The 20,081-nt window shown below is 40.1% G+C and overlaps 1 protein-coding gene across 1 annotated transcript in view; it reads left to right on the forward strand.

The window, feature by feature from the left end:
• Window positions 1-20,081, forward strand: part of PLCH1 (phospholipase C eta 1) — an 88,115-nt gene that overhangs the window by 45,053 nt on the left and 22,981 nt on the right. Inside the window, exons 5-10 of the mRNA XM_082319893.1 lie at window positions 1,099-1,228; window positions 4,032-4,202; window positions 10,808-10,901; window positions 13,667-13,870; window positions 15,461-15,581; window positions 17,111-17,282. Coding sequence (XP_082176019.1) covers window positions 1,099-1,228; window positions 4,032-4,202; window positions 10,808-10,901; window positions 13,667-13,870; window positions 15,461-15,581; window positions 17,111-17,282 — 892 coding nt within the window. The remainder of the gene's footprint in view (window positions 1-1,098; window positions 1,229-4,031; window positions 4,203-10,807; window positions 10,902-13,666; window positions 13,871-15,460; window positions 15,582-17,110; window positions 17,283-20,081) is intronic.

Here is a 20,081-nt window from a genome sequence, read left to right on the forward strand (position 1 = left end):
AGGGCTAGTATTGTGAACCTAGCTGTAAATAATTGTCATAAACCAGTACTGGTTTTAAGCATTTGAATGAAACTGTAGCAAGGGCAGGGGGACAAAACTTGTTCAGTGTCACCTCAAACCCATGTAAACCTGCAGAACATCCTCAAAAAGGTTATGTTAGAGGTTATGCTGTGTGAGGAATCACCTCTTGTTTTCTGAATTTGATAGCTGCTAGCTTTGTTTGATGACATTTTGTCCTTGTGAGGGGAGAAACAGCAAATGTATGAGTGCTATCCATCTTCTCTGTGCAACTTATGATTCTAAAGTTGTTCCTGCCCTGTGGAAGGTGTGGCACAAGGTGAGGGCAGAGATATCAGAGAGAAAGTAGTGGACAAAGAAGTTGTCCAGAGATGGAAGAGTTACAAATATACAGATGGAAGAACTGTGTGGCAGTCTTGGAGGAGAGAGCATGGAAAAACAAGAGTGGTTAATTTTTAATGAGGTTCTTGTGGAAACCACAGGCTGATAATAATGTACTTGGACTGATTTCACAGTGTCTTCCTTATTCTATCCTCTTGCACTAGATTAATGTCATCCCTGATACAGATGGCTATTGAGCTTGATTCCTTTGAGTCGAGTCATGAAACCGATAGCCCTCAGATATAACTCCATGGAGGTCAACAGTCTTAGTTGCACCAGGTAGGAGGTACAATAGCAAATTGTACCAGAAGGCATATAGTAGTAAAAATGCTTTGGTTTGACATAAGTGTGGGGAGGACCATGCAGATAGTACCAGATCTTTGCCATCAATGACTTTATTTCATGGTGTACCTCCATAGCTCTAATGCAGGCTGTGGGAAGTCTTAATTTAAGTGTTTAGCCCAGAGACGCTGACTTTAAAGAGACATGTTTGTGAAGGCTGGATTGAATAATGCTCAGATCTACTCCCTGGAAGATGTTAAGGTCCTCTGCTAAGGGGAATTATCCACCTGCCCAGAAGAGGTGGGTCAGGGTCTTGTTCTCTTGAGTTCGAGTCTTGTCCCTTACCTGCCTAGCCCCTCTGCCTCCCTCCTCTGTGAGGAAATCGCCCTCTTCTACCTTTCCTTGACATGTTTGCAGCTGGGTCAAACAGACCTTTGAGGAGGCTGACAAGAATGGAGATGGCCTGCTGAATATTGAAGAGATCCACCAGCTGATGCATAAACTAAATGTTAACCTGCCCCGCAGGAAGGTCCGGCAGATGTTTCAGGTTGGTGGCCTCTAACACACAGCCTTGTCGTGGTAAGATAGTGGTACTTACGGTCTATTTCTGGACAGATCCAGAATAGGATCGGCAAGTTGGGACTTAAACTCTGTCCTTTCCAAGACCTTTTCCAGGTCCTACCTTTTTGTAGACGAAGATGCATCAGAACATTGTTTTAACGACATGAACCACATAGAAGACAATTTATTAATATTACTTTTTCAGATGCATTATTGTTTTCATTTCTGTGAACTGAGTTGTTCTATGCTGGCATTGATGGACAATGAAGTTACTCTGTTTCTATTGAAATCCTTTTTCATTTCCTTTATGGAAAATTGTTTAATACAAGCTAGCTTTATGAAAGTAATTAGTTGGGGTTTTTAACAACTTCCTCTTACTTAGCCAGAATCAATTTTTTACTTCTGTTGTCTGAAAACAGCTACCATTTTCCACCCTAGTGTTTAGTGTAGGAAAGGAAAGATGAGCCAAGGACATAATGGAGAGCAAAATAAAATTTTCTTAATTCTTCAAAAACGGTACCAGCCAAAAGCTGGTTTGCTCTAAAACATGGGGAAGTTGAAGAATCTTCTATGGTCAAAAGTGCTTTGTTTGGCATAAAATCTGCGTTAGAGGTATATCTATAGAGTGTAAGTTAGTCCCCAAAGACTTGAGAAGTGTGGAAACTGGTGGGGTTGGGTTGTGGAGGTGAATTTGGGTTGTACTTGTTTCCACAAATTAGAAATGTCATTTAAGATATGTAATAGGTACAAAATGATTTAAAATCCCATTTGACACCACATATCTGGGAATTATTTTCTTCTCTGCTTACTTGCTGTGATCTGAGTTTATAGCTCAGATGACAGTAGGACTAACAAGGAGTAATGAAATGCAGCTCCCTGAGATCCTTGGGTTTTACTGATATTGTTGACTGCTGCAGGAGAGGCAGAGGCTTGTGAAGCCATGTACTGAGAGGAAGAAAATGTAGTTCCACTTGGCACTTTTAAAGTGTCTAGTAATGAAGTAGGGCACTCTAGCATCCGTCAGCCTTTGTATAATCAGGGGCAACTTTTGGTTAAAAATAAACTGGTTTACTTTTTTTTATTTTGTTGCAGTTGCTGCCAGCCTATACCCAAGTTAATATCCTAGACCTCACAGGCATGGTTAAAGTTATTAAGGTCGAATAGAAAAGGAGTGCTGAAGGTTTGTTTACTGTTAGTCATTCAGGGCTCAATCCTAAAGGCCTTGCCCCATGAGCAATGCTTTGTGCTAGCAGTCCTATGGACTTCCAGGACTTAATGCAGGATAAAGGGAATGGCAAAGTAACTCTGGGACAAATTCTTGGCCCTACATCTAGCTGCTCTGCACTGTTCTTGCACTTGATCTGCTCCAGTGGCGGTGTTTGTGTGACTTGGTGTTACGGTTTTGGACACAGCACAAACAGCCCCCAGCCTGGGGGAGCACCTGTGGCTCCACGGGCATGGCCAGGCTTATGAAGCAGTCCAGGTCCTGCATCTGGGAAGAGGTGCTACTTTAGTTGTGTGTACGTACTAGGAGTCACTGGTGTGAAGATCGGTTCCTGTTCTAAGAGATGCTTCAAAGTTAAGTGCAGATTTACATAAAGGGAAAGTAAAACTGGATCCTTGGAAAGCAAACAGGCCAGAGATGTGTTCGTTGCATCTGCTATTAGACAAGCTTCTCTTCAAGAGAAGTGAGGCTGAGCACCCACTGGAAGACCTTTCTTGAGAAGGAGGAAGTGATACTCTCCATCTAGAGAAGAACTTGTATTTGGTGTACCAGTGTAGAGACAAGCCAACAGGTTCAAAGCCAAGTTAGTGTTAAAAGGACCCTGCACACGTGGCGTTCTGACCTGAACAGAAGAAAGCACCATTTTTAACAGAACATGACTTGGGAATGGCAAGGGGGTTTATAACTACAGAGAAAAAACCACTATATACAGCTATGAATGAAGGACATTATTCCTGGGAACAAGAGCACATTTCTAAACATTTATTTCACTTTGTCTCCATTATCTGCTTACAGCCTCAAACTTAGCAAGAGTTGTAGCTTCCCTGAAGTTCGTTTTTCATGGAGACCTACATAATGTTTGACAGCAGTTCTCCAGAATATATTCTTTGTTTTGAAAATCCAAAGCAATCCTCTTAGGCAGATGTTCACAGTAAAAAGCTTGTATTAACATGCGTTAAGTACTGTTTTCTTCTCTTAACTACCTCTGAGGATAAAAAAAAAAAAAACTGCCATCAAGACTGGGGCCACTGGGCATATATTTTGGTGTGGAGTCTTACTGCTGCTGCAGCCTTGTCTCCACTACAGAGTGCTGACAGGGGGCTGAGAGTGTTGCAGTTTGAATTAACGTAAATTTAAGGCTGTGGTATTGTCCTGAATGTCTTAAAATGTCAGACTGTGGTTAGAGGAAGCCACAGGGTGAAATTGTTATGTTCCTTGCTATGTTTTAATCCAGGATAACTGCAAGGCATACAGGAGAGTAACAGAGATCAGAATAAAGCCCAGGATGAGCCTCTTTACATGGGAAACAAATTCAAAACTGGAAATGGAATTGAGACTTTCGTAGGGAACCTGTGGCTTTAGTGTAGTAACTATTTTCACCAAAAAGTCCAATAGATGGTATTATAATTTTGCAGTTATTTTAGCCTACTAGGATTTGAGTCTGAACAGAATCTTGCAGACCAGAATTTATTAAATTTATATTTGTGTACATAAATCCTGTTCTGCTTTGTTCCCTGAATTTATCCATGTTTAGCATGCTTACCTGAGTGTCTTTATCTCTTAGGAAGCAGACACAGATGAGAACCAAGGAACCCTAAATTTTGAAGAATTTTCTGTGTTTTACAAGATGATGTCCTTACGTCGTGATCTCTACTTATTGCTCTTAAGCTACAGTGACAAGAAGGATCACCTCACTGTTGAAGAACTTGCTCAGTTTCTAAAGGTGGAACAAAAGGTATGGGAATACTATGCACCCATATATATGTACATTTAAATACATTCAAGTATAGGGAAAGAATTTTATGGAAAAGTTCAGCTTGGGGCAGGGGGGAAAGAGCAGATCTAACAAAAAAGAAATCTAAATGCTTTATTGTTTTTTAAATGGTTCTAGAAAGAGTTTGAACTTTTTCAGACTGTGGTAGAGGAAAGGCAAGTGTAGGGCAATGTGGTTAATGTTTGTTAGTTTATAATGGCATTCAGGTAACATTCACACTACTTAGTTACAGCTGGTTATCTTCTGTCTTAGCATGGTTGCTTTCTCTTGCATAGCTTGTCTGGATTGTTTATTGGTGTTGGGGCAGGACGTTGATATTTCCAGGAGATGCTTTTCATGAGTAAAGATCTTGGCAGATATAGCCTAAATTAGGATGATACATGATATGTTTTAAAGCTGGAAACACATGACAAAATAAGAAGATCAAACTATGTAATACAAAGTGAGATATTGCACCAACCTAGCTTGAGGGTAAGGTGTCCTGGATTCTATTTTTTTTTTTTTTTCCCCCCTTCTGCCTTCTTTCCCAATTTTTCTTCAGGAAGGTCTGGTTTCCAGGCATCATTCCTCACAGATGTGTGGGACTTGCACAAAGAAAATTTCACATCTGAAGGCTGCACTTCTAGGCTCAGGAAACCACAAGAACAGCACACTGATAAGGAATTAAAAAAAAAAAAAAAAAAATTAAAAGAAGCATAAGTAACTTAAGAAGCAAAGTTGGGTCAAGATCGGAGATTTTCCCCTAATGTGCTTATGAACAAACTTGCTGAACAAAAAAATCTAGCCATTCCTAAATATGTGGCACCAGTGGAGATTTTCATGCCCATCTTGGAAGAGACTGAATTACTACAAAAATTATCTTTGGAACCCATGGAGAGAACTTGCACACTGGATAGTGAGGAGCACGGAAGGAACCTTGTGATCTCTAGGACTCTTGTTTGCTTCTGGCAATTGGTCCTGGGTTGTTTGCTCACCCCATGCATCCTTGCAGAATATTGTTCCAAAACAATCTCACGAAATGAAATGCTAACATCCAGACCTACTTGAGCTTCCTGGGTACAGATGCTGTGTTTTGCCTGCAATCATTGGATAATCTCCTGTGCCATTCTGGGATCCTGCCTGTGATGACTGCTTTTTCTGAGTTATACCTAGCATAAAACATCAACAGTCCGTGCTATTTTGTTGCCGAATTTCCCCCTGTTGGCCATTGGGGCAATTCCGTGGCACATACGACTCCCCAGTTCTTCCTTCCTTCCCCCTTGAAACATGGAGCACTATCATGTCACTGATCTCTCTGTGATAGCCTCAACACACAGATTCTTGCAAGCAATCTGGTCCTGGCAATTCTGCTAATTACAACTTTAAAGCACAAAATGTTTTTATCTTTTTCCCTTTATGCTAATGCCCTAAGTCTTTTGAGCTCACTGGTTTTTCCTTTGTTTCCTTTTTAATCGCTGCCTTCTACTTGAGTGCCTTTCAGTGGAGCACCCTTGAAGGCAGCAGCAAGGTTGACAATGATGAGAAAGCAAAGAAGTGCTCCAGGGAGGACATGTTCATGGAGATGCTGAAGTGCCCAGGAACAGCTGAAGAGCTGTGGTATGAGAGGGCACTCAGGGACTTGGAGCAGGAAGAAAAACATGTGAAAGAGGCAGAAGAGCTGTCTTTGTGGGTGCACAAGGACATTATGAAACTACTGATGCAGCGGAAAAAACAAGTTGACTGTCAAGTCTGGCACACTGCATCCTTTTCTCTGTCTACACAGTACTCAAAATGCTGAATGTGGACAGGGCTATCGGCTATAAATGCTCTGCTCGACATTATTCCAAAAACAATAAAAAGAGTAAAAGCATGATCTCCTGTAGATCAACCTCTCGGCAGTGTAGTTTAGAAGCACCTAGCACTTTCTTTGCCTCTTCCTACTAGTAACAGTGTTAGAGCAGGTTTACCCTTTAATGTTTTCAGAACACAGACGTGATAACAATGTCCTAGGGTAAGGCAGGATTGCCTTCAAAAGCAGAGAGTGGTTCAAATCATAATGCAGCTCTCGAGTGCCTTCAACCAAACAGCATTTCATTTTTGCTCTTGTCTGGCTGCTTGGAAATCTGTGGACAGTCTGTCCAACTCCATCTGCTACTCTTTTGGCAAGACTTTTAAATATTCTGCAGCCTGAGGACAGAACAAGAGAGGCTTGTGTTTTTTGTTAACTTGCTAAGCTGGGTTCTTTCTTCAGGAAAGCTCCCTGTTGCCTTCATCCCAGAGCTTGCGAATCAGATTACTTCCCCTTAGGTGCAGTTAAACTCAGTTCATTGCTATTGAAATTGCAATTATATGGCTTCAAATGTCAGAAGAGCAGAAATTAGGCTGGTTTCCTGGAATGACTCCTGGTCCTGCAGTCCTCTTAGCACAAGTGGCTGTGAGGGAGGAACATCCCTGGATGTCCAGTCACGTCTGCATGCCTGAGGGTTGTCCCTATGGGATTGCCCTCTCCTAATAAACCAGTATCGATGCCTGAGTTGGTCCTCCCCAGAAACTGGTCTCCTGCTAAATGACAGATTGCTTCCACAGCAAGATCTCCAGGCTCTTTTGACTGACAGAGCTTGTCTCATACTTGTCTTTGGGTAGTGGGGCATGGGTGAAATAGGCTCTACAAACATAGTCTTCCCTGTTAAGGAGCAGCTTTGTAGTTGCTGGCCACTCTGGACCTGCATCATAGAGTGAATGATTCCGCCCCTGTCTTGGGAGCCCCATAGCGATGCTGCCCTGTGTTCGGGGGTCACCCAGCCTGCAGCTGTTGTCTGATTGCTGTCTGTCCTTCTCTCCTCCTTTCTGCTGTATCCATATCACATCAAGTGCTTTTATTTCAGTCATAGCAGAGACCTCTGACACTTGTGCTGGTGGTTTTGCACAGTTACAAGGCTACTTTGCTGTTACAAACCTGAAATGTTTGGTTTTGGTTTTCTGAGGGTGAGGTTTCCTGTGTCCCTGCTTGCCACCTGCTGCCTTACCACGGATCAGTTACTTTGCAATACAGTTTTCATCTCTCCTGAGAAAAAGGACAGCCCGCTGAGATCTTGCCTCCAGCAGTGTTCTCTGCATGCTCCACAGAAGTGCTGCTGCATATTGTATGATGTGCCCTGTCATACTCCCAAGTGACAGGAACCAGATGGAAATGTTAATACCATGCCATTGTATTGGTACCAAACCAGTATCTTCTAAAACGGCTGCTGCTGTACGCAGCCCAAATGAAACTGCTTGCAAAAATTAATGCCCCCCCGTTCATTTCAATTGAACTAAAGAGAAAGTAATTTTGTAACAGTTACACCCTCAGAACATGCACATATAATTATGTAAAGCTTTTCCTTAATTATTCAATATGGGCTAGTGCATTTTGAGTTAAGCCTGCTTGAGAGAGTAAGTTTGCTCTTACTACTTGTCTACACTAGTTATGCAGTATCACAGAAATAGCTAGTGATGTGGTGAATAGTGAAAATATGACAAAAAGTGGTAAGAAGTGGGGATTAAGTACACTTTTAGAAAATGAATGTTTTGAAACAACTGTATCTGCTCTTTTGGAAGAAGTTTTAAAGGGATATAATGAGACGGTATATGCCAGGGCATGTCAGTATGTGTTAGGCTGTGATCTGAAACAGTGTGTACTGAAGGGTATCGGGAACCAGTATCCCAAAAGGAATAGGAAATGATAAGAATATCAGTGTTGGTACATGGACTTGGAAGAGAGGAGAGACTGTGGAGCTTGTTAGTATCAGACAAGGAGGACAATACCAGATCATCATGCCTGATCAATCCTTGCTACTTTCCACAAAAAGCCCTTATTGCGGCAACACAAACTCTCAACTGGAAAGCAAGCTGATGCCTTTCTCATGCTTACACAAAAGGATAATCAGTATAACTGCTTTATGTGGTGACTCGATATGTCATGACATATTACATCGATATCTTGCACTGAAACTGGAAGAATGTCTTTGCTTTGATTATTTATATTTTGATTTTTCTTATAGAATGATTAACTATGAACAACTAAAGCCTAGACTGTTAGAGCATCCTGTCTAGAAACACCTGTCATTAGCACTGCACTTCTCTTCTAACTTCTCCTTCCTTTTTTTTTTTTTTCTAACTTCTCGTCTACTTTACATTCCTTTCTCTTACTTCCTTTCCCATGAGAATGGGAAATGAGAACAATTCCCATTCTTAGTTTGTGGGCCTTTGACAGAAGAGGGCTCTCCCGTTACCTGGCACTGCAGTGTGCTGCAGCTTCAGATGGCATTAGATTTTTGGCAATAGGTTTGTCTGACCTGCTTCCAGTGAGATCGGTTGAAATGAAAAGTGATTCCCCTCTTCTTTCTCATACTTCTGCACTGAAGATTAGGGATAATGTTGCTTTTTTTTGTAGTTTTGTAGGATCTTATTTTAGGAAAATTTAACTGGTATTTCATTTACTTAAAAACCAAGGTCTGTTGGTTATTCAATAGCTGATACTCTTAAGGAACATATCTGCATTAAAATTGAAGCTTTTAATCAGGAATATAAAAAGCAGCCATGTATCCAAGAGATTTTGGAAGTTCCACTATTGACCATCTTCAGTAATCCATGTATCTAAATACTCAGTCATCAATAATGATCATTACTATTTGATATTATTCTTAGTGGAATACTTTAAAACTTAATGAAAACAAATTTAAATGAGTAGCATAAGTTGTCATCTCTCAAGCTACAGTTCAAAAGCACAAATCGGTGGACTTCACCCTAGCAGGTGCAGCTTTGGACTAGATTAGACATTTTCATTCCTAGAGCATACAATCACCCTGCCACTCAGCCATCAAGGAGCCATGTGGGATAATGAAAAAGTTAATTCTCGCCAGCTTGTGCTGAAGAAGGGCCTGCTATGAATAGTGTTTGCAATCAAACAGCAACATCTACTTGAGCTAGGATAATCAGTTATTTTCTCTACTGAATTGTTCTCATTCCTATTATCCTGTGTAATTCCTGCAGGCGTCTCATATTGTTGGCTTAGCTAGGAGATATAAATAAAATGTTTGGCGAAGGAAATGGGCTGAGCCATGCTCTCCCTGTGCAAGGGAGAGAAACAGAGGGAAGGATGACTGAGAAAAAGGCTGGAAAATATCTCCCAAGTTTTTCAGCTCGAGTCACCATATGAGTTGAACTGCTCACTTGCTTGCCTTCTGTTACTATACTTCTGTTGTTGACATGGCTAGTTTTTCCCCTCCTCTGGTAATTTTTCATACTTAGGCTGTAGCCTTTTAGGTGTTACAAGATACGGTCAGTCATGGCACCCACGTTTCTTAGGAGGACCTCAGCACTTGGCAGGATCAGGTCCTTAGAGAAGACCAGATCAAGAGAGTCAACCTACTTTCAGAAGATTTCATGAATGCCGATGCTGGGAATACTGAGCTACGGGAAATAAGGGAAAGTGCAAATTCATCAAAGGCTAAAGACAAAGCAGAGTAAATGGAATTGGTTTTGCCATCTGAAAGAGAATTCCATTAGTAAGAGAATAGTTCACAGAGGGACCATTTTTGCATTTAAACAATAAATACTGTGTAATCTGCAGGATGACTAACCTCACTCCTGCCTTTGCCTGAAGCAGTCATGTTAACAGAGATGACACGCTATTTAAGAGAGGGGACTGCATGTTCCTTTACTTCCAGACTGCTCCACATGTCAGGGTGTTTGAGCTGACTTTGGCAAAGGATGCAGAGAACAAACAGTAAACAGGATAATGGTACAAATAAGCTGCCAAAGGTTTTAGTGTCGTCATTGCCATCCTGTGATATTACTGGAGGAAATGAAATACACCCAATCTTAGTTTTCACTTTGTTTCTCTACAACTTAAGGGGAGCGGGGGTGAGAAAGGATGAGATGAGTGAATGGAAGCTACATCTTTCCTTTAATTTTAGAGGAGATACAAGTGCGTGGTGATACTCTCACCCCAGTAGTCAGTTAGGACTTCAACTGTGGGCTATTTGAAGCTGATGACAAAATTCTTACTTGTTTCAGAGCAACTGCTGTTTTTCATTTCAGAATCTAATTATTTATCTCAAAGCCTGTATATTATAGTGAACTCTCTTGGAAGTAATGAAATCACAGAAGTGGAAAATGCATGAAAATGAAATCAAACCCTGCCAAATCTTTTTGCATGTCTAAGTAGATTATATTAAAGAATATAACTTCATAGTTCTCATTTCAGCACTATTGCCCAGTGCAACTATTATTAACCATGCTTAACAGCTACTTTTCATCTTTAAACTAAAATGACACAGCTTTTAAGTGACCACTACCTCTCACTCCGTTTTTTTTTTTCTCCTCAAAGGTAAGAGCTGTGAGGCTTGTGCAGCACTTTGTGACAAAAATCAAATCAAAATCTTAAAGTCCATTTACAGTGGTGTTACTGACTGTCCTATTCATATTTGACTGAATTCAATGTTTGATCATAAGGTTTTTCAACTGGACCCAGAAGCCTAAAATAGATTTTGACATGCTGGTGACATGGTATTAATAAGTGTACCAACACTGTTGTTTTTGTGCAGATGAATAATGTGACGCCAGAATATTGTCTTGACATCATACAGAAGTTTGAAGTATCAGAAGAAAACAAGAAGCAAAATGTTCTTGGGATTGAAGGTGAAGTTTTTTATTTTGAAATTAATTTTGTCTTCATATACTGTAGTGGAATAGAAATGCTTTAACAGCATTTTGGTGTAGTTTATAATATTTGACTGCAATAGAAAGTTACGTAGAACATCAGCAGTCAGTAGCGTAGGTACATTTTTGTGAGACATGGGAGAGACGAGAGTAGGTGGGGTGAATTAGCAGCTAGTGTTATACAGCAATACGTTGTAGCCATCATACACTAATGTGCATGCCTTAGGCTTGCATGAATTTATTGCTAAGTGTGTATTTGTAAAACACAACCATAAAACATTCTATACTATATACTTTATACTAGAGCTTGTTCTAACTGAAGTAATAAAAGCAAAGTTTTCATTCTGCTCTGTCTCTGTAGGTCTGGAATTGCTCCTGTACAATCCATTGATTTATGCTTATGTGAAATAAAATATGGATAGTTGCATTTTCCTTCGGTTTTAATACCTTATTCACCTTGTTTGCTAAAGCAATTGTAAATGGTGTATTTATTCAGAATCAAATTTAGTGTCGAATCAAAATCTGAGTTGGAACAAAATAGATTAAATGCTGTAGTGTGTTAATTTGCCCAGAAGATAGCTTTCATGAAGCAGCATAATTTACATAGTGATTTTTGGGGTGGTGGGGGAAGAAGAAATCTTCCTTTGGATGGTACTTGAATCCTGAGTATGGTCTCCCAGATCTTAACCGAGCTTGCAGTCTGACCTAGAGCACTGCAGTTAAACTGAAATAATGAAAGCCAAATGAACAAGCTGTGACATTTAAAAAATATTTCTGAAAGTGTTTCTGTTCCTTTTAATCTTACTGCTGCTTCTTTTATGTTTGAGTTGCTTTCAGGATTGGTATTGTTTGCACTATCCTTTGGAAATATTTTACATTTCTCATTCTCAAAGGAGGTATTTTTAAAACTTTCTCTGATGCTGGTCTGATTTACAGGGTTATAAACCAAGTACCATCTTCTCACATAAACTTGCAGCATAGAGAAAACTGTAACCTAGAGTGAAATTGGCTGGATTAGTGAGTTGGCTAGCACGAGCCCCCCTGCTCTTTGTGCTGCAGTGCAGCCCTTTGGGTGGCTGCTACCTTGTCTGCATGGTATCTTCAGTGGGAGTAGCGCTTATTTATCACAGAAGAGTGGCACTGGGACAGAACCTGAGTGTCAGCAATAAACTTGAAAAAAGCATGTGCTTCCACATCAGAATGTCAGTTTGGCTCCTGTTTCTGTCCTGTGATCTGTATAAATTGTCAGATGTTTCTTTAACTTTGGTAGGAGTGTAAATTGTCAGATGTTTCTTTAACTTTGGTAGGAGTGTGTTCTTTTGTTTTGTTATTGATGCTGTTGCTACCTTCTGAAGATTGCTTCTCAACTCGGGACCCATGGGGCATCAACAGTAGCATGAAATCCTGGCAGATCTGCAGAATACTAAACCTATACTCTTGCAGGTGTCGCATCCTACATCTCTTCTGCTGCCCAGTATTTGAGGGATTTCCTATGCTTCCTCTTATTTACAAGACATCACAGTTGTGATGGAGCAGAACAGGATAGCTCTTACCTGTTACCATCACAAGGGTCCATTGAAGGGAAACATAGTGCGCACCTTAAATCTTTTGCATCTTGCTGAACGTGAGGCTGAGGTTCCCTCCCTTCCACCTAGCCAGCTATATTCCTCTAAGCGGGTCACTCGCCCTCCAAGGCACAATTCAGTATCCCAGGAAATGCGGACTGATGCTGCCTAAGTATTTTACCCAGGTTCTCTGTTACACTGATGCTTTAACAAGAACCAAGAGGGCGTACGGGATACCAGTTTAAGAAGGAGAAGAAGGAGGAAAAGGCAGTTTTTCTAACAGTAATGACTTGTGGTTTAGCTGCATACTGTCTGTTTGCAGTAGCATCTAGATGAAGAGATCATTTTTATCTCACTGAATAATTGTGAGGGAGGATACTTTCTTCCACCGATTCTGACAAAACCAATACACCTTCTTCTGTTCCGCTTATTAGTGGTGTGGTTTTGTCTGAACTGCAGAAGGCAGTTGGAACACACTTGTCTTAGTCTGTGCATTGATTTTGGTGTAGGGAGCTTTTTTGGGGTTTCAGAGAATTTTTACATGTGCATTTTTGTCATCTGCCCCTTTTGAGGGTCTGAATGAAACATTAGATCTGAAAATAGGTTGGGCAGTGGCTGTATTGATCTGTGGGGTTTTTCAGTCATCTCATATAGCTACTATTTGTTACTTCTATGCTTCTCTTAGAATCCTACTTTCTTTTTTTGCTATTGTTTGTTAATTTCTGAAGAGGCTGAGCTCAATGTCATATTTCGCAAATGCTTGTTGATTTTTTTTTTATTTTTGGAAGTCATAAATGTGTCTTTCTAGATTATATTTCCTTTTCTAGTTCAAAGCTGTTTGAAAATTGTCTGGAAACAAGGGTTGGATCTTGGGAATGTATTCTTCTCAAAGGTGCTAGAACTTCCATAGGCTTCAAAAAGAAATACCTGTGTGTGTGTGTGTCAGTGGTGGACTGAGTCTGTGCAGCCTCTTCAGTTTGCAGAGAACCAGGCAAGCCACAGACAGCAGTTAATATGCTGAAAACATACGGTACAGGAGGATTAATCCCTGCTGTGTGATTCAGTGGGTTTGGAGACATAAGTTAGCCCTGACAAGCATAAACAGAGGAAAATGTTAGAGTGCAAATCACTGGTAAGATATACTGCATCCATGGCAAAACTGTTTCTCTTTGTTCAAAGGTTTCACCAACTTCATGCGCAGTCCTGCTTGTGATGTATTTAATCCACTGCATTGCGAAGTACATCAGGATATGGATCAACCCCTTTGTAACTACTTTATTGCTTCATCTCACAATACATACCTGACAGGAGACCAACTGTTGTCCCAGTCCAGAGTGGAGATGTATGCACGGGTGCTGCAAGATGGTTGTCGATGTATTGAAGGTATATTTTTAGTGTAACTTGCTGGTTGTGAGAAGTATGATGGATATTTCTTTTAAGCGCAAAGTAGTGGCAAACTCAAAGCATTAATGCTTCACTGTCTGATTAACTTCAGTGGTAAACTCCTGTTTTCTAGCAGTCTAAACGGGAGTTTTTCTATTGGGAATGACCTTCTCAGATAAACTTCTTAGACACCGCTATTTTCTCCTGCCTGCTGCTGTGTTGTTATGCCATTCTCAGTCAGTGCAAGTCTTCCATTGTCCCATGTTTGTGAAGCAATTTTTGTTGCACAAGCCCCAGTAAAGCAATGGACAGGCATCTGTTTGGGGCCCTGCAGTTCCAGCAGAGCAGCCCCGGTTGTTTTGCTCTGTGGTTTCCCCGTGCTGGAGGTTACTGCTTCACGGGAGTGTTTCCTAATCCACATTGTTCAGAATGAGCTGAGCCAGCAAAGACCTTTTTCTTTCATAAGCTGAATGGGAAAGTGGGTGTTTGCATATGCAGTTCTTCCTGCAGATGTAAAGGGAAGATGAAAAGTGCCTGTAGGAGGAGGACAGGTGAGCTAATAGTGCCTTCTATCAGCACAGCTGCCTATCTATTTCCGTCACCATCTTAGAGCTGAGAAACTTGGTTTTGGTCTGCCACAATAGAGAGGTAGGATGCTGTTTCATTGGCTGGATGCTGGTGGAAGAAAACAAGATGCTGTTTGTCTGATAGCCTGCAGATCATGTTGGATTCTTGTTGAAGTTCCGCATGATTTAAATAATAACAAAACATTAGTATTTTTCTTTTCAAGACTCTGGGTGGAATAGTCTTTTGACAACTTTAAGCTCAATATTAATTTTTTATGACTAGTATTACAAAACTCATCTCTGGAAGAACAATTTGTTAATCTGACTTTAAAAGTTAATTAGAGAAAGTGAACCTGAGAAAATTGGGTGGTCTATTGCTATAATTTCCCTTTTGTAGGAAAGTTCACTGAAACGCACAGTAGTGTGTTATTTTGCTTGACCTCAAAACTATTGTAGACACTGTACAGCCTAGGTAATAGCTCTGCAGCTTTCTCTTTGCGAAGTTTTTAACTTCATGTAGAGGTAACAGTAGTGACAAGTTTGGTGTAAATCCAGGGTATAGTAATTCATTAGGAAAAGTATTACTGTCCTAGTCCATTCCACATGTGATGGATTTGATGCTACTCTTACTATAGTCAGTTATAAAACTGCAAGTGTAATTAGGAGTGGAAAAAAGACTAAATTGGTTTTGAATAGTTTGTCTTCAAAAGCAGAAGATGCTTTCCCAAGAAATAGCTGTAAACATTATTAGACCTATTACACCTTTGTAATTTTATATATGAGGAAAAAACCTCAGTTTAATCTAAGGGGGAAAAACAGGTCTGGGCTGCAGATTTCTCATTTGATATAAGAAAAGACTGTCTTGTCAGTCTTAAAAAAATTGGTAGGTCATAATAGATTGAATGAAACTTGTTGACACCTGCATGGTTGAGTAGTGTACATGAGTTCTGCTGGCAAGCAAGATCAGCAGAAATGTATAAGATCATGGGCATCTCTTAATGCATAGCTTTTTTTGTCTTAATAGTGGATTGCTGGGATGGTCCAGATGGAGAGCCAGTAGTGCACCATGGCTATACTCTTACTTCAAAAATACTCTTCCGTGATGTGGCAGAAACTATCAATAAATATGCCTTCATCAAAAATGAGTAAGTGTAGAGCCAGCTTTGAAGCTACACCTGTCTGTTTTGTGTAGTTAATCCCATGTCAAAAATCAACAATCAACATCAGGAAGTACATATATTCCTTTAAACACATTGAGAAATTATAAAGTTGATTCTGTTCCCCTGTTTATTGCCTGTGTCATATTTATTGTTCAATTGCGTGAGCTCTTTCCATCAATCAAGTTAGAAAGTTCAACCCAAGTTATAAAGACCTTTCATAAATTGTAAACTCAGTAATATTTTGAACAGTCTGAGACTGTTGAATAACTACAAATTATTTCGGTCCTTTGTTTGAAGAGAACTTCCCACTCATATCCATGGGGAAGTTCTCCTTAAAAATCAATACTGTAATATTCTCTACCTAAGGAAAATACTTTATTTCAGTAGGAAAATTGAAAAGCTGTCTTGTACATAGTATGAGGAAATACTGACATGTGGGGCAATGTTCAGATTCTATTTTGTTTGCCATGGTACTTTACAACAGTTTATTATAAAAATCATGGAGTTTAACCATATATATACAACAGTCTCAAATCATGAGTGGTTGTATAGAATTTTCAGTAGTTAGAGAGAATAAAGGGAAAATGCTTACTACTCTTTATTTAAAAAAAATTAAAAAGTGACTCAACAATGGGCGTGGAGGTGGGGGTGGGGGAAAGACCACAAAAAACCTGAGCCCAAAAGTTGGGTGTTATTGATTAGAAATAGGAGCTGGTGAATTCAAAACTAAAATACCTGGTTCTTCATTTGGTACGTAGTTGGGCTCTGGGATTCCTTGCCATAGGATTCTGGGGCTGCCAAGCGTTTAGAAAACAACTGGGCAAATTTGTTGAAGAAATAGGTTGTTATATACAGAAACAATCTCTTTAGCTCAAGAAACTTGAGCTGCAAATTCGTGGAGCCTGGGAGAGTATTCTGGAAAGTATTGCCAAATAGGTCACCTTCTCCAGAGCCTAGGCATCTTCAAAGATTTGATCTGACTCGCTGTAGCTGCACTTATTAAGACAAAGGCAAATCGTTTATGTAGCTGTCAGTCTTTGGAAGATGAACAGAGAGGTGTTAGCAATTCCTTTGAATCTGTTGATTTCAAAACGCTTTTCTCCAGGAGCTGCTTGCTGATCACTTACAGCTTATGAAGACTTTGTATATGGCTTGCAAAGGAATAGTGTAACTTCTGCTGAGCTACATAGAACAAAAAGGCTTTGTGTTGCTGATGAGCTTTGTTGCAAGTTTCTCCGTGCCTCATGCTCAGTGATCATCGGTTTCTGTCACCCTGTGCGCTAGTGGGCAGGCTTGGAGGGAGAGGGCAGAATCATCTGCAGGGACTATCTGAGAGATTCTGACAGAGCAGGGATTTGGGAGTTCATGTGTGAAGTCCTTCCTGCCAAAGTGAGTTTGTTTCCAGACTACTGACAATGCAAAAGCAAACTGCTTGAATCAGTTTATGTGGTAAGCTGTGCAGGTCTTCTCTCTTAAAACACAATTATGAAAATGTCTGGGGGTTTTGTTTCTAGGTTTCCAGTGATACTGTCTATTGAAAACCATTGCAGTATTCAACAGCAAAAGAAGATCGCTCAGTACTTGAAGGAGATACTTGGTGACAAACTCGACTTGTCATCTGTAATCACTGGAGATTCCAGACAGCTTCCTAGCCCTCAAAATTTGAAAGGGAAAATCCTAGTGAAGGTAACTTGCTATTGGTGGCGTGTTCAAAATGCAACAAAAGTCAGCATGTGATATTTATCATAGATTTTCTTTGGCTTTGGAGAACCAGTTCAGCAGTACCTTGTGCAATAGTACAGATGCACTAAGTGAGTTAAAATTCTGAGCTTTTCGGAGACATTGAAACAGACTTTACCTTTGAACTTGGTGAGTGTCCCAGAGTACTTCTGTAAGTGTTTCGACAGGGAGGTGGTATCAACAGCAGTGGAAAGAAAATTCTTTCTATTTCTCAAGCATCTTATCTGAGAGTCTTAAAGTCAGAGGTGCTTATTTTTAAATCTCAGCACTGAGTCTGGAGAGCAGAAAAATGCTATGGAATGCATTGTTATGAATAGAAGGAACTGTGACACAGTTACCTGAACCTGATATTTTCTCTTTTTTTGAAATTTGTCTAATTTTTTATTAGTGGATATTTTTCTGTATGGCTCATATCCCTATAGTATCTAAACATTATCCTACAGTCCCTCCTTGGACAAAGTATTTTGGAGTAATATAAAAGCATCTGAAAATTTCTTGCATTTCCCCCTCACCCTGCTACGAGCAGTAGTTCATTACATGAAACTATTTTCACAGTTCATCAGCTGTGTTTATGAAAGAAGAGCACTTCAGAAGGTATCTATAAGGAGCAGCAAGAAAGGAGGCCCTTGAGCACTGTAGTTAGTGTTGTATGCATGATTAATTGTTTGAGCCTCAGTTAAACGGATTTGCTCTGAAAGGAATTTCAAAGACCAAGATGGATATAATAAGAAAGAAATGCAAGGGAGACCTTTGACAGGATGATTAATAGAGTTGTGGCTTATTAGGTTGTCTAATTTACTTTGACACATGGGGGCAATTACTTCGCTGTGAGCTCTTGAGATACTGGTTTCTGTGCCCCCCCCCCCCCCCCCCCCCCCCCCCCAGCTGGCTATAAGGATTCACAGTTTTGGTTTGATGTTAGGTTGAACATATTTCAATGTATAGTACAGAGCTGACTCTGAATTAGAAAACCTTTGAGTGCTCAACTGTGATTTTGAATTTCACTGAATCAGTTTTCTTGTGTAACTGCTAGTTAATGAACTATGCAAGCATGTAGTGTTGGTATTTTAGGGAGTCAAGCAAAATAGTATATAATATCAGTCATGTGACAAACCCAGCAAACCTGGCTTGAAATACTATGTCGATGCACAAAACGCAAGAGGGGTTTGGTACCGCGCTGTTCTTACATGAACTTTTGAGCTGGTCTTCCTAGCACATTTGAGTTTGTAACTTTAGTTTGATTCTTCAGCGAACAGTGCTGAAACTCCATGAGTAGTTACAGAATGGTGTGGAGCTGAGCTAATATTTTCAGAATGAGGAGTACTATTTTAAGCATCACAGTATCTTTTCACAAAGCCCTGTTCCCCATCTCCTGTTCAATGTAAGCAGCCCTGTTGGAAAAGGTAAAATCATATTTGGAAATTGGCATCTTGTTAAGAAGTAAGCCAGTTTCTCATCTTTTTGCAATTACTTTGCTCTGTTTTATACATTTTCCTTTGAAACACAGTATTGATTCATTAGCCAAACAATTTCAAGTAATGGTGTAATTTTCATCTTACTAGTGTATATAAAGAGTAATTCTAATAATACTCATGGATTTAAGCCAGTATAAAGGTGCCAGCATGAAGTGAACTTGACCCACTCATTAGCAGGGCAGCATTATTAGTTTCAAAATGCAGTCTCTAAATCAATCCTCTTCATTTCTGCAGAAATCTGAGTGCAGTTCTTATCTACCTCTGTCACAGATGAAACAGGTAGACCGCTGACATTTCTACAATCAGTGAGGAAGACACAGAAGTAATAACACGAAAGTTTAATAGGTGATTTATTAAGTAGCAGATGGTAAAGCAAGAGGCAATGGCCATAAGTTACAGCTTGGGAGGTGCAGATTGGATGGCAGGAAAAGCTTTTTCAGCTGTGGGTAGTGCTGCATGGGAAGAGGCTGCCCAGGGGGCTGGGGGAGTCTCCACCCTTGAAAGCTGGCAAGACTCATCAAAGCAAAGCTCATCTAGAGCTGGTGGCAATCCTCCTTGAGTGGCAGATTGGACCAGAGACCTTCAGAGGTCCCACAGTCAACATTTCTAAGTTGCTGTGACTGAGCTTCACTATAAGCCATCACACGGGAGAATTCAAGATGAATGTTCTAAATAGGATAATTGATCCGTTGGAGCCTATTTTTTTTTTTACCAGAAGTAGCCAATAACTGTTGTTTGATGCTCGCCCCTCTAATTAGATGTTGGAAACCAGACATGGAATTAAAGTAGTTCCTTTATAATGTAGGTATATGACATTCACAGTACTGGATTAGCAACTAATTTTGGATTGCTGACTACACTCTTGCATGAGCATGCAATATTAAAAGAGGGCTTTGCTGCTTTCTTCATGTTGATGGCTGCTTGCAGTGACTTCGTGTCTGCATTTTCCATTCTGATGAATAGCCTAATACAAAAACTCAGCTTCTGATTTTTTGAGTTTTATTTTAAGTATATAACAGTCTGCTTACTAGGGGCAAGCCTGAAATATCTGGGAGTCAACTCAAAAAAAATCTTTTGGACACTTGCTGGCTTGCTCCAGAGATGGGAAATGCTATTTTTTTTAAGAGCTTGCAAAGATCTTTCTGTAACAAACTCTTCCAGAAATACTTAAATTATCACCTGTAATAATCTGGAGCCAGTTTGCTTGAGACTCTGAAAATGAATTCTAAACTCTGGTCACAATTTACATACGAAATAGTTGAAGAATGGG

This window comes from Platalea leucorodia (assembly GCF_965183815.1).
Source record: "Platalea leucorodia genome assembly, chromosome: 8".
NCBI lineage: Eukaryota > Metazoa > Chordata > Aves > Pelecaniformes > Threskiornithidae > Platalea > Platalea leucorodia.